General features: G+C 54.9%; 1 protein-coding gene across 5 annotated transcripts; it reads right to left on the bottom strand.

The window, feature by feature from the left end:
• Positions 1-2,329: 2,329 nt before the first annotated feature.
• On the bottom strand, positions 2,330-7,509 carry Repin1 (replication initiator 1). 5 transcript variants are annotated; one of them, XM_042677253.1, is made up of 3 exons: positions 7,357-7,509; positions 5,762-5,906; positions 2,330-4,871 (listed from the first exon to the last, which is right to left on the bottom strand). In XM_042677253.1, the coding sequence occupies exon 3, from the start codon at positions 4,858-4,860 to the stop codon at positions 3,166-3,168; it is 1,695 nt and encodes a 564-aa protein (XP_042533187.1). In that variant the 5' UTR covers positions 4,861-4,871; positions 5,762-5,906; positions 7,357-7,509; the 3' UTR covers positions 2,330-3,165. The 5 variants fall into 5 exon arrangements, 3 of the variants coding, with proteins under 3 accessions (XP_042533187.1, XP_042533186.1, XP_042533185.1); XM_042677252.1 differs by lacking the exon at positions 5,762-5,906; XM_042677251.1 differs by lacking the exons at positions 5,762-5,906; positions 7,357-7,509 and adding an exon at positions 6,834-6,958.
• Positions 7,510-13,698: the final 6,189 nt, after the last annotated feature.

The following is a 13,698-nucleotide window of genomic DNA, read 5'->3' as shown; positions in this document are numbered from 1 at the left end:
AGCCTCTTGAGTGGCTAGGATCCCAGGTATAAGCCACTAGTGCCAGGCTACATTTTTTTTCCTTAGGGCCAAGATACCTACACCCCCTCTGCTAACCCAGATGCCTCAGGAACTGTCTCCTTCCCATCCTTCCTCTCAGAAATCCACTTGCTCTTTGTTAATTAAGTTTCCTTCCATGGAAGGTGAGATCTCCCTCAAAGAGAATAGATGTGAGCTGGGCTTTCTTGATACCATGTCCTCTGCCCCAGGCTCTAACACGACAATTTGCCTTTGCCTACACAGATATTAAGTAATCTCATAACCTTATAAGCCAATAGGAGTCCTTGAAGCTGCTGGAATCCATCCTACACTGAGCCCCACCCACTCTTCGGTTTTTTTTATACCTATATTCATCTTCAGATTTAGGTCATAGAGAGAAGCAGCCTTTTTTTTTTCTTTTTTTCTTTTTTTTTTGGTGGGTTGTGGGGCTTGAACTCTGGGCTTGAGCGCTGTCTCTGTGCTATTCAGCTCAAGGCGAGCGCTCTACTGCTTGAGCCACAGCATCACTTCCAGTTTTCTAGTGGTTTTTATTGGAAGTAAGTCTCACGGACTTTCCTGCCCAGGCTGGCTTTGAACTGTGATCCTCAGATCTCAGCCTCCTGAGCTAGGATTACAGGCGTGAGCCACCGGCACCCGGCTGAAAGCAGTCTTTTCTATCAGTCACCATTTTGTACTTTTCTATTGCTTGTATCTCCTGAGATTGTGTGCTCCCTGACTTTCAACTAACTGTAACTGTCAGCCATGTCAAAGGTGTGAGTCCTTATCAACAGGGTTAAAAGAACAAACACTATATTCTTTCTAGCTTCCTTAAATCACCCCACCAGGGCTGGAAAGGTGGCTCAGTGGTAGTGCATGAGGCTCTGGGTTCTATTCCTCAGCACCACATAAGCAAAAAGAAAAAAGCTGGAAGTGGTGCTGTGGCTCAAGTGGTAGAACGCTAGCCTTGAGCTGAAGAGCTGAGGGACAGCAGCACCCAGGCCCAGAGTTCAGGCCTCACGACCAGACCCCCCCCCAAAAAAAAAAAATCACCCACCACTCTGATCGATGATCACAAACAGAATGTGAGATGGACTCCTACTGGAGAGGAGGAACAGCACATCTTGTGTCAGGATAGGACAGAAACCCAGTGGGCCGCCCCATGCCTGCTCGACTGTGGGTACAGTGGCTATACACTCTTCTGCACATGTCACTTGCCTTGTCTCCTTTGTCTCTTGTGTGTCTATTTTCTGACACTGTAGGCTGTTAATACAGCCAGCAATAAGGATAGAGACTGCGTCTTATTATTTAATAACACATCCATCCTCCAGTTTCCATCACAATGTCAAGCACACACAGGTGCTTAATATCTACCTGAACCAAAATCATCAGTACACAAAACCTACCCCATACACAAGAAGGAAAAAGAAAAAAGGAAGGGATGGAGGGAGAGAGAGAGAGAGAGAGAGCGCACACAGCATACAGTGGTAGGCAAGAATGAAGAGTGGAGAAGCCAGACAGGCTGGGCTGAGCCTCTGGTGATTATCTGTTACTCATAAGTAAATGTTTTCCTATTCAAAATAAGAGTAAGAACACTTACCACACAGAAATCAGGTGAGGTAGTGCAGAGCCCTGCAAGGTGCCATCCATAAACAACTTGTGGTTATTTTTATGCAGTGCTCTGTGCTGGATGTGAGATCAACGCAGAGATGACTAACATAGGCAAAAAATAAGAATAAAAAAATAAGCCCACTGATGCCTGACAAAAACAGGCACTCTAATTTGTATGAACCCCAGTGGAGGGAAGACCATGGGTGAGGGTTCTCCAAGCTGGCCAGGGAGGCCCTGAAGGACAAAATTTTATCCGTCCTTCTTTCCCTTCTGGGCCCTTGGCACCTGGTTAAATCTGACCTGACCCTGTGAGCCGTGCCAAGTGTGTGTGGCATCTTTGCAGCTCAGAACTGCCTCCTCTCCTGAGACTCCCTTTGCAGCTGCTACCAGTCTCGAGGACCCTCCAAATGGCTCTCAAGTGGTAGTAAAGAAGGCCATGGCGGCCCTCATCTGCCCTTCAAGGCAGAATGACAAGGACCGAAGCCTCTGGTTCCAAGATGAGTATTCCACACAACATAGAGCTCTGGAGCCTTCACCCACTACCCTGAGAATTAGCCCTGCTTCCAGGATATGCCGGTCCCTTCCCTGGGAAGGGCTGGAGCGAGTCTATACAGATACTGCTGCTATCTAGGACACCCTCGCCCCCAACTTACTCCCCCTCCATCTCCACAGCCCTCAACAAAGGACATTCCCAAGCCACCACTTCTAAAACCAAATCTTTATTCTCTAGTTTGAAAAGGAAGGTGAGTGGTTGTTCAGTTCTGATCCAGAGACAAAACAAAGCCCAGTGGGTAGAAATCACAGGAAAGCAGAATCTGATCATTATTAAGGGAGAATTTCTAACAATTATAATTATCCTACGATAGAACCAGGTGCTCAAGAGGCGACACTATCTGTCGACCCAAGAGCTTGGTTGGTTGGAAGCTGGCATCAAACCACTGATAACCATGGAATGGAAACTCACCCAGGCCCTGCCCAAAGACACGCCGAGCCGGAGGGAGCGCAGAGGGGCTGGGAAAGCAGCCAGGGAAGTGCTCAGCACAGGGACAGACCTTAGCTAAAGCCAGACCAGACCAAGGAGGAGAGGATCGGGCTTCGGGAGCACGTGTGGGATCACTGGCTTGCATACCACAATCAGTACCTGGGTGTCTTCGCAGGGACACCTAGGAAGGCGGCAGCGAGGAGGGGGAGCGGTAAGGGCGGCTCCGGCTCCCCGCCCCGGCGGCCTTCGCGGGCAGCAGGTTTCCCCCACGTGTCCCCAGCCCGTCCAGGTTCCCTCCCCGACCGTTCATTTCCTAAGGACTCTACCCCACCCACCTACTTCCAAAAGTGACCTGAAGTAACTCCTAGTAAAGACTGGGACATTAAGGCGTTAACACCAGAGGACGGAGAGGCTTCCTTCCGGCTGGCGGCTCCTCTAGCCGAGGGCTCTAAGGGTAAATAGAGCTGCTATTGCTACTTTTCCGGGGCGCAGGGCCGATCGTGGGGACCCTCGGAAGCCCCGGCGGCGGGCAGGCCCGGCCGCGCCCGCCGGTCCGCTCAGACGTCGTGCTTCTTCTGGTGGGCCAGGAGCCGCTCCTCGTCGTCGAAGGTCTGGCCGCAGATGGCGCAGCAGAAGGCGCCGTCGCGGATGTGGCTCTTGCGGTGAGTGATGAGGTTGGACTTCTGGCTGAAGCTGCGGTCGCAGTCGGGGCACGCGTAGGGCCGCTCACCGGTGTGGATGCGCCGGTGCGACACCAGGTTGGACTTCTGGCTGAAGGCCTTGCCGCAGTCGGGGCAGGCGTAGGGCCGCTCGCCGGTGTGGATGCGCCGGTGCGCGGCCAGGTAGGGCTTGTGGCGGAAGGCCTTGCCGCAGTCGGGGCACACGAAGGGGCGCTCGGGCGCGTGGTCCCGCCGGTGCGCCGCCAGGTGGCTGCCCTGGGAGAAGCGGCGGCCGCACTGCTCGCAGGCGAAGGGCCGCTCGCCCGAGTGCACGCGCGCGTGCGCCGCCAGGTGCGTCTTCTTGCCGAAGAGCTTCCCGCACTCGGCGCAGGCGAAGGGCCGCTCGGCCGAGTGCTGCCGCTGGTGCGCGCGCAGGAAGCGCTCCAGCCGGAAGCTTCGCCCGCACTCGGCGCAGGCGAACAGCGTGGAGGGGGCCTGCGCGAGCGCCCCGGGGCCCGCGGGCACCGGCCCCACCGCCGCCGGCTTCTCAGGGGCCGGGTCTGCGCGGGGCCCTGCGGCGGCCGCCGCCACCGCCGCCGGCAGCTGGGGGCTCCGGGGGCCGGGGCCCGGCGGCGCCGAGCCCTCGGATCGCCGGTGGATCTTGCTGTGCGACAGCAGGTTGGGTTTGTGGCGGAAGCGGCGGCCGCACTCGGTGCACGGGTAGGGCTTCTCCCCCGTGTGGATGCGCCGGTGCGAGGTCAGGTAGGGCTTGTTGGTGAAGCACTTCCCGCACTCGGGGCACTGGTGCGGCCGCTCGCCGGTGTGCACGCGGCGGTGGGCGATCAGGTTGGGCTTGTGGCGGAAGCGCTTGCCGCAGCAGGCGCACTGGAACGGCCGGTCCACGGCGTCCCCGCCGGGCCCGGGGGCGGTGACTGCGGGCCGGCCCCGAGGCCTCGGCCCCAGGGCCTTGGCCGCCGCCTCTTCCAGGGCCTCGGCCACGTGCACCCGCTTGTGGGCCACCAGCTGGTCCCACTGGGAGAAGCTCCGGCCACAGTTGCCACATATGAAGGGCCGGGCCTCGGGGGCCGGGGGGTGACAGCGCCGCAGGTGAACGCGGAGCTGCCTGTGCCGCCAGAAGCGTCTCTCACACTCGGGACAGGCGATGGGCCTCTTGGCGTCCGCGTGCGCCCGCAGGTGCAGCGCCAGGGCCACCCAGCCTCGGAAGAGCCCGCCGCAGAGGTGGCAGGCGAAGCCCGGGTCCGAGGTGGCGGCCGCATGGACCTGGCGGTGCAGCGCCAGGAAGGGCGCGTGGCGGAAGCGCCGGCCGCACTCGGGGCAGGGCAGTGGCAGCTGGGCCTGGCAGCGCCGGGCGTGCAGCCACAGGGCCACCCAGCCGGGGAAGTGCCGTCGACAGTGGGCACAGCGATGGACCCTGCGCGGGGCTTCGACGCTCGTTCGGGCCGCCGGAGCTCCTCGATGCCTCAGCCCGCTGGGCTCCTTCTCCGGGGCCTGCAGCGACTCCTGGGAAGGCCCTGAAGGGAGCCCCGGCTGGGTTGGGCCCATGGAGAGCCTCCTGCAGCGCTGTGCCAGCATGGGTCCGGCCTCTGCGGAGGGGAAAAGAGAGGGAGTCACACCAGGAGCCAAGGCCCTGCCCCAGTTCTTCCCCTACGACCCCGCCCCAAGGGCGGCCAGGGCCCTACACCAACCTAGGCCCTCTGTCTGAGTGCTGTGTATTATCCCAGTCTTGGGTTTCTAGGTAACATTTCAAGCTGTGTATCTTCTACCTTTATTGCCTTGGAAACTTGCATTAGGGAGAGAGATTGGCACTTCCTAGCTTCCCTCCCCTCTCCCCAACGCAGATACCCCAGCCCTAGCCATCAAATTTACCACAAAATGCGGTCACACGTCTGATAGTGCCAGACACAGTTTCCAAGCTTTCCTGCTGCCTTCTTGTGTCTGCTTCCTACCGCCCCGTGGCAGCTTGTGAGGCTGGCGGATCAGACACTGAGCTCCCCGTGTGAGAGAAAGCAATCTTTTTCTGTCAAACTAAAATGTCTCCATCTTATAACAAGTCACCAGGCTGTACTGATATTTCCTGGTACTGATACTTCCTGGAATTATTTGCGTCTTGACTTCCACTGTAACTATCATCTGTGTTATTTGTAATCAGCCAGCAATGTCAAGGGTATGAGTCCTTAACCAATGGAGTGGAGTTAAAGAATAGGATCCCCCTTCCCCAGTGCGAACTTTTCCATTGACTTTACCAACCTTTTCCAGATGCACGGGTCAGGGGCCTGTCCAGCCAGCCATGACCTCCAATAAGGTTACATGATAGCCCCTCCCCCAACCAGGGGCCTTTCACTGACAAGAGTATTTTCTAACTTCCTGTATTACCCCATCACACTGGTAACCAACTGTGAATAGAATGGGAGCCTGACTCTTTGACCAGGAGGGGCAGCTTGGGTTCAGATAAAAACTGAGCAGACCACCCTACCTGGTCTGTCTGCCTAACTGTGGGGAGAGTGGCTACACATCCTTCCATGCGGAAATAAACTGCTTTGAGGAGATCTATCTCCTTTCTCTCAATGTGTCTATTTTTTTCCCCTGACACTGGAAGGTCACGTGCTTTCCAACACCTGCTGGATGAAACAAATCAAGGAATTAAAAGATAATGAGACTTGCCACACAGTAACCCTAATAGCACAAAGAAGCAGGCCTGTCCTGGAGGTCCGTGTTCTTTCCTTTAGAATACCCGGTTGTGCAAACATCTTCCCAAAGAAATGGCCCAAGACATTGTGCCACGCCACAGCAGAGGCACGGGGCGCGGGCACTTCCGGGGCAGCAGCTGCAGGGCAGGGAGAAGAGCCTTTCTCCAGGACAGAGCTGGGGGGAGCTGACGCCTGTCCCAGCACTGCCGACTGCCAGGCCACTGCCTGTCCAGACTGCCCACATTCTGCCACCTGCCCTCTCCACCCCCGCAAGATTAGGGAACTCTATCCAAGGAACACCCACAGCCGGCGGCTCTGGGGGCCTTGATCCTTGGCTCTGCCTCCCTGGGGCGCGAGGGATTGTGGAGGCGAGAAGGGGGGGGCGAAGAAAAGATTATAATCCCTGTCCCCCGGCCCCGGTTGTGCCCCCGCCTGCCAGGGGCTGTCCCGAGTTTAGCTCTTCCACAACTCAAGGGAGTCCAGATTTCTGGAATCCTCCTGCACAGAGCGAGGGCAGGGTGTCAGTCCTTAGGGGCTCCCTGCGCCTACCCGACGCTCCCCAAGGACACAGCCTGCTCCGGATCAACTGGACAGAGTGGGGGGGGGGACCCCAGGCTGTGTAAAGGGATCCTTCCCTCCTGGGTCAGGGAGGCCTGGGCGCTCTGGGTACTTTGGGAACGCAACAAAGGGCAGACTCTACCCTGGAGACTGCAGAGCTGAGGATGAGGCTTTTTCAAGCTCCCCTGGGGATACTCGGGCCGCTGCAGCCGCAGCAGCGCCGGCTCCGAGAGCCCCTTGATGTCTGAGAAAACTGTAGCAATAAAGCCACCCCTACCCCATGGCAGAGGCCAGCCTTACCTGTGGGGAGGGGGCAGAGGGCACGTGAGAGGCCGGGCATCGTGGTGTCCAGGCTAGCCCAGCCTCGTGCTCCCCGCCAAAGCCACAGGCTTCAGCCCCCCCCTACCCCCGCGCTGGCAGAATGACCTCAATGGCCACTGGGCGAACGAGGGCGGCCCTGCACGGAGCAAGCACGCCGCCGCCTTTGAGGGCCGCCCCGCCGGCCCCGGGAAGGTCACCGAATGGTCCGTTCGGTGGCCGAGGGCGGGCGGCGAGCCCGGGGCCGCGGCCCCTCCCCCACGCGCCGGGGGGAATTCCAGGCCCGCTTCCCACGCGCTGCGCAGGACGCGCCGGGGGCCCCGGCCGAGGGGGCCGGGCGCCCGCACCCCGGGTCTGCGTCGGCGTGGGTCCCCGGTCCGCGCCCGCCCACTCCACCGCGGGCCAGGTCGGGCCCCGCGCAGCCCGCGGCGCCCGAGCGCAGGTGCGCGCGCCCCGCCGCCCCGCACGGCCCCGCGCCCCGCAGGTGGCGCCGCCCCAGCCGTACCTCTCCCGCGGGCTGAGCCCAGGCGCGGCGCCCGTCCATGGAGCCCCAGGCCGGCCTCCAGGGCCCGCTCCCGCCGGCCGCGGCGATAGCGGGGGGGTTCGAGTTCACAACCGCCAGGCCCGTCCCGGCCTCCCCCCCCCCCCCCCCGCCGGTTCCCAGCGCCACGTGACTACAGGAGCTGCGGAGGGTCAGTCCCGGGCGGGCGGGGGCGGGGCGCCGGTCACCCTCCGCGCGCCCCCGCCGGGGCGGCCGGCCGCGTTGCCATGGAGGCCGCGGCTCCGGCTCCCCGCCCCGGGCCGGGGCGCGAGTGGCGCCACCCTTTGTCCCTGGCCGAGGACGCGCCCGCGTGGCCGGCCTGTGGTCACCGAGTCCGGGGCGCTCGCTCCGGAGCCTGCCGGGAGGCCCAAGGGGCGCCGGCCGTCCCCGGAGCGCTGTCCCCGGCGGCGGGGCGGCCGCGGAGCAACGGGCAGCGCGCGCCGGACCCCGGGCTGGCCGCGGCGCACCTGGGTCGGCCGCCTCCGACTTGTTCCGGAGCCCGCGGAGGAAAGGCTCCGAGCGGGGGAACTTCGAAGGCCGGGGCCTGCCGAATCCGCGCGGCCGAGTCGCCCAGCGCGCGGGGCCTCCGGCCGGGGCCGCGCGCGGCTCCCTCGCCGGCGGCGGCGCGGGCGGGTGCGGGCCGGCCCCGGGCTCGCCGCGAGCAGGTGACCGTGGCTTTCCAAGCTCTCGGTGCCTCCAGCAAGAGCAGCTTGGACTGGTACGCTTCTCTTGAAAACGCTCTTTAAAAGTCTGCCGCGTAAACAGGAAGCGGGCGCCGCGAAGGCCCCGGGACTCGCACCCCGCGCAGCCCTGCCGGGGACCGCGCAGCCTGCCCGGGGCGTCTGGGAGCGAGTGCCTGCGAGGAACGCTGCCCTTCCTCCTCACCACCCGCCATCGCGCGGGTTCTTCCAGTTCACTCGATCTGCTTTCATACCAACTTTTTAAAAATGCTCTTGAAACACTGGCTCCCTGGGCAGCTCAGGCTGACCTCGAACTCATTCCTGCCGCCTGGTCCCCCACCTGCTCGGGCGACAGGCAGGCACCACCGCACCCGGCCCCACACCAGGGTTATTCATAGTTGCACGAGTGCACACGATTGTTTATTAATCTCCCATTTCTCTATATCCTTTCTCTATATCCTAGTTATTGACTGAGGGGTTAAAAAGAAGTTGTATTTTAAACATTTACAGTGATTTTCCAGGGAGATGTGTTAGTTTGCTCTAAGAAATGGCCATTTTTCTAGCTCCTTGATAACTTGGGCTATTTTTTTTTTCAAATTTAAAATGACTCTCATTGTTTTGCTTTGTGTTTCTTACATTACTAATCGAATAACTTTTTTCAACTATTTATTACCATCATGTCGTATCTTGTCATTGTGTTATATCTTGAGAATTGTTCATATCCCTTTGGCCGTTTTTCTGTTTACTCATTTTAAAAGTTGAGAAGTTGGTTTTATTGCATAGAGTAACCCTGATAACTTTCCATGTATGTTGTAATTGGCTTTCCTCAGAAAAACTTTAAACTTTGTACAATTCTTTTTTCTTTTTGGTCATGGGGCCTGAATTCTGGGCCTGGGCACCGTTCCTCAGCTCTTCAGCTCAAGGCTAGTGCTCTACCACTTGAGCCACAGCACCACTTCTGGCTTTTTCTGCGTGTGTGGTGCTGAGGAATCGAACCCAGGGCCTCATGCCTGCAAGGCAAGCATTCTACCACTGAGCCACCTTCCCAGCCCCCTAAAATTCTTTAAACTTTTTTTTTTTTTGCTTTGCTTTTGAGAGGGAGATAGTCTAACTAACGTGGCCCAGGCCAACCTCTCACTCTTGGTCTTCCTGACTTGACCTCCTAAGTAGTTAGGTAAGTAGGATTACAGGCACACACCTCTGTGTCCGACAAGTGCTTAATTTTTGAGGGAAAGTTAGGACATTTTGGTTTTATGGACTAAAACTGCCAGTCTTCTTTTTATGGTGTTGGGCCTTCAGATTTCTATTTAAAGCGGCCAGCTCCGCATCTAGGTTAGTTTCTGTTTGTAGTTGTTCCCCCAAGAAGAAGACCTGTATTATCTTTAACTGTTTGTATAAGGAATTTCAACTTGAACTTGTGAGTCTACTGCATGTCCATCGGTGTCACCATCCCCCGATCTTTCCCAACCCCACACTGCAAAAGCAAGTTTTAACTCCTTATACAGAATCATTCATTTATTCTTCCAGATGAACTTTAGAATTTTTGTCAGTAAATATGTATAATGTATATGTGTGTGTATATATATATACATGTATACACATATATATGTATGTGTGTGTCTGTGTATATATATATATATATATATATATATATATATACACACACACACACACACACATTCCTATTACTGAGACCAGAACAGTACCTCAGGCTCTTGCATGCATTTCCTACACACAAATGGCATTTGCTATTCAGGTTCCACCTAGTCCAGCTCTTTTGCTAGTTAATAGGAGATAGAAGTCTCAAAGGCCTTTCTTCCAGAACTGACTTGGGATTGTGACCCTCATATTGCAGCTTCTTAAGTAGCTAGCATTAAAGGCGTGAATGAGCCACTGGCACTTAGCTCATGTCAGTATTTTTAAAACCTTGTTTGTTTTTGATGAGAATAAAGATTCATGTCTCTCCATGTGTTCAGATCATATTTTACCTTTCACAGTGGAGCTTTTATTTACAGGTTAAATATATACTCTTGCTACTTCTATAAAATTTAAATTTATAAACATGAAGAATCTGTGTTGGCTCATACAGTCTGCCGGGGACAGCATATTGTGGAGCTATGCATAAAAGCAATCTTTTTCTGCCACACTACAGTGTCTCCGTCTTGTAACAAGTCACCATTCTGTACTGATATTTCCTGGAATTATTTGCTTCTTGACTTCCATCATAACTATTGTCAGTGTTGTTTGTAACCAGCCAGCCACGTCCAGGGTATGAGTCCTTACCAATGGAATTAGAGAAACAGACTCCCTACACACAGTGGGAACTTTCCATGACCTGACCAATCTCCTCCAACTGCAGCCATCAGCTGCCCCATGCCTAGCCCTGCGTCTGCCAGCCACGACGAGAGAGGACCCCTCTGAGGGGGAACTTCTCACTGCAGTTGCAGCTCTTTTGGACTTCCTTGTGTTGCTCCATCATCCTGGTAACCACTGCAGATAAGGAGGAGGGACAGGTTGGCATGGTATTAAAACCCAGCAGGATGGGACTGGGAAGGTGGCTCAGTGGTAGAGTGCTTGCCTTGTATGCATGAGGCCCTGGGTTTGATTCCTCAGTACCACATAAGCAAAAAGAAAAAAGCCGGAAGTGGCACTGTGGCTCAAGTGGTAGAGTGCTAGCCTTGAGCTGAAGAGCTGAGGGACAGCGCCCCAGGCCCAGAGTTCAGGCCCCATGACCGGACCCCCAAAAAAAAAAAGAAAAAACCAGCAGGCACCTGACCAGGGCAGCTGCCCAGCTTTAGGGCAGGTGGCTGCGCACATTTCTGTGCAGAAGTGAGTTGCTTTGATGGGATCTCCTTAGTCTCTCGCACGTCTGACACAAGAGACTCATGTGTTTCCAACAGAACATGTCCAGTGTGGTGGTCCAGAAGAATAGAGAACCCTCCTCTAGTTTTACCTGTGCCCTGTGAAAAGTCTTTATTTTGTGTCAGACTAGAAAACATGGTCTGGGGTGCTACATTTACCTAGGAAGCAAGTGAGACTCGGAGACGCTAAAAGCCTCACCCAAGGCCACACAGCTGCATACTGGCTGACTGGAGCCCAAGCAGGTGGAAGAAGTCCTTTCACTGTCACCTCCCGTCTCTGCCACCATCCAGTCTCCTGTCACCACCTAACAGAGTCGAGGATGCATCCATCCAGGCTCACCAGTAATGCAGGACAAATACAAACTAAAAAAAAAGATAAATTTGTGGTTACCGGGATTAGAATTCAGTGCCTCACATGGAATAGGTAGGTCCTCTACCACTTGAGCCGGACTCCCATCCTTTTTGCTTTAATTATTTTATAAATAGGGTCTCCTATTTTTCCACATGTCAGCCTGGACTATGATCTTCTTGTTTTATTCCTCCCACATAGCTAGGATCACAGGCATGTGCCATGGTGCCCGGCTTTATTGGCTGAGATGGGATCTCGTTAACATTTTGCCCTGGCTGGCTTCAAACGCATGGTTTGCTGAATCTCATGACTCCCGAGTAGCTGGAATTACAGGCATGAGTCACCATGCACCACAGAAAGATATATTTTTATTCTTCCTGGTGCAAAAAGGGAGACTCCCCGCTCCACCGCCTTATCCGCTTTGGTTTGCGCAATCGTGAGCTTTTCCATTTGAGATGTGTAAATCATTTTTCAAGCTAACTAAGCCCTTTGGCTGGTGCAGAGCCTGAGGGCTGGGGAGAAGGCAGCTCGTAGGTGAAGTCAGTTGCCAAAGAGGGTTGCCCTGGCTGCAAATGGCAAACACAGACAGGAGCACGTTTCCTCTTTGGATAAAGGCAATTACCAAACAAACAGGTGGCTCCTGCCATCACCAAGCTAATTTAGGGGACCCACTGTGACAAATGGGGCTGGCAGGTCTGTGTGCAGAATGGGGTGTGTGTGTGTGTGTGTTTTCTGCATTGCTGCAACAGAATTCTTGATGCCAGGTCACTTTTTTCTGTTTGTGACAAGGTCTTGCTGCATAGTCCAGGCCACCTTAAAATGAATGATGCGCATGCCTCCTCCTCCCAAGCACCGAGATTACAGGCATGTATCAATATGTCTGGCTGAAGACAGTGGAGAGTTTATAATGAAGACTAGAAATGTACTTCTTATCATTTTGAAGGTTGGAAGTCCAAGGCCAAAGGCCATCTGACAAACACCTTGCTGCTCTGGGAAAAAGCCATCTTTTCTGTCAAACTAAAATGTCTCTATCTTGTCAGTCACCATTCTGAACTGATATTTCCCGGTGCTAAGAGCTGCTGCTGGACTTCCACTGTAACCAGCCCGCCACGCCAAGGGCAGGAGCCCTTCCCCAGGGGAGTTAAAGAACATGACCCCGTGTACATTTTTTACCTGACTTGTGAAACGGTGACCCCTTTGTACAACACCTTATTCATATAATAAAAATTACTAATAAAATTATATATATCTATATAATAAAATTATATATATCTATATAATAAAATTATATATATATATATGTATATATATATATATATATATATACACACATATGTATGTATAAGACTAGGGCCCTCCCCACAATGGGAACTTCCCACTGGCTTTACCAACCTCCTCCAACTGTAACTGTCAGCAGCCCGGTTCCCAGCCAGCCCCAGCCATGACAAGAAGAATGTGCACCTTTGCCTCCGAAAGGAAGTCCCTCCCCCCCTTCCCCAGTAGAGACCTTTCACCCCATGGTTAGAGTGGCTCCCAACTTCCCTTAACCTCATTACTCTGTACTCAACTGTAAAACAAGCAAACAGAACCGAGGAGCCTGACTTCTTAGCAACCAGGAGAAAGGACATCACCTCTTGGGGTAGGATAAAAACCAGCAGACGTCCCGGGGAGAGTGGCAAAGCACCTTTTTGGACAGAAGTAAATTGCCTTGATGAAATTTCCCGCATCTCTTGTGTGTCTGTTCATTTTCTAACACCGAGGGTCCTGGGTTTGCACCACGCACGGTGCGCGCATGCGGGAGAGGAGAGGAAAAAGCACTCAACTCTTTTTTTTTTTTTTCAGTTGTGGAGTTTAAACTCGGGCCTTGCACTTGGTAGGCAGGCGGGCACTCTACCATTTGCACTGTGTCTCCAGCCTTTTTTTTCCTTTCATGATCTTTCTAATAGGGCCTGCCACTATTGCGACAAGCCTCCTATTGATGTTTCTCAAGAGGCTGGATGACCAACTTGGTGCCACCAGACTCAGTTTCTGAATTGGTTGAGATAAGGCATCTCCAGAACTATTTTGCCTGGGCCAGCCTTAAACCATGACTCATTCTTCCAATCTCAGCTTCCCAAATAGCCAGATTCACGGGTGTGAGGGACTGATCCAGGCTCCAGCTCATCCTTTTCTCAGGACCCAGTCCCAAGCTAACTAACCTATTCCCTTTTTGGGAGGTAAGAGGGTGGGGGTGGGGTCCTGGGGCTTGAACTCAGGGCCTGGGCTCTGTCCCTGAGCCTCTCTGTGCTCAGGGCTAGCCCCCTACCACTTGAACCACAGCACCACTTCCAGCTTTGTGTGTGTGTGTGTATGTGTCCGTGCGTGCGTGCGTAAGCGCGCACGCGCGCGGTACTGAGGAATCAAACCCAAAGCTTCA

The sequence above is a fragment of the Dipodomys spectabilis genome, unplaced genomic scaffold (assembly GCF_019054845.1).
Source record: "Dipodomys spectabilis isolate Male_0828 unplaced genomic scaffold, ASM1905484v1 ptg000034l, whole genome shotgun sequence".
Lineage (NCBI taxonomy): Eukaryota > Metazoa > Chordata > Mammalia > Rodentia > Heteromyidae > Dipodomys > Dipodomys spectabilis.
Note: the sequence above shows the minus strand (reverse complement) of the source record. Positions and strands in the feature narration are given on the sequence as shown.

Excerpts from the sequence above, each read along its gene's own strand:
- Repin1 (XM_042677251.1), bottom strand. The coding sequence starts at position 6,873 with ATGCCCGGCCTCTCACGTGCCCTCTGCCCCCTCCCCACAG. Across the intron at positions 4,872-6,833 it reads CCTCTGCCCCCTCCCCACAG|AGGCCGGACCCATGCTGGCA; the intron begins GTAAGGCTGGCC and ends TCCCCTCCGCAG.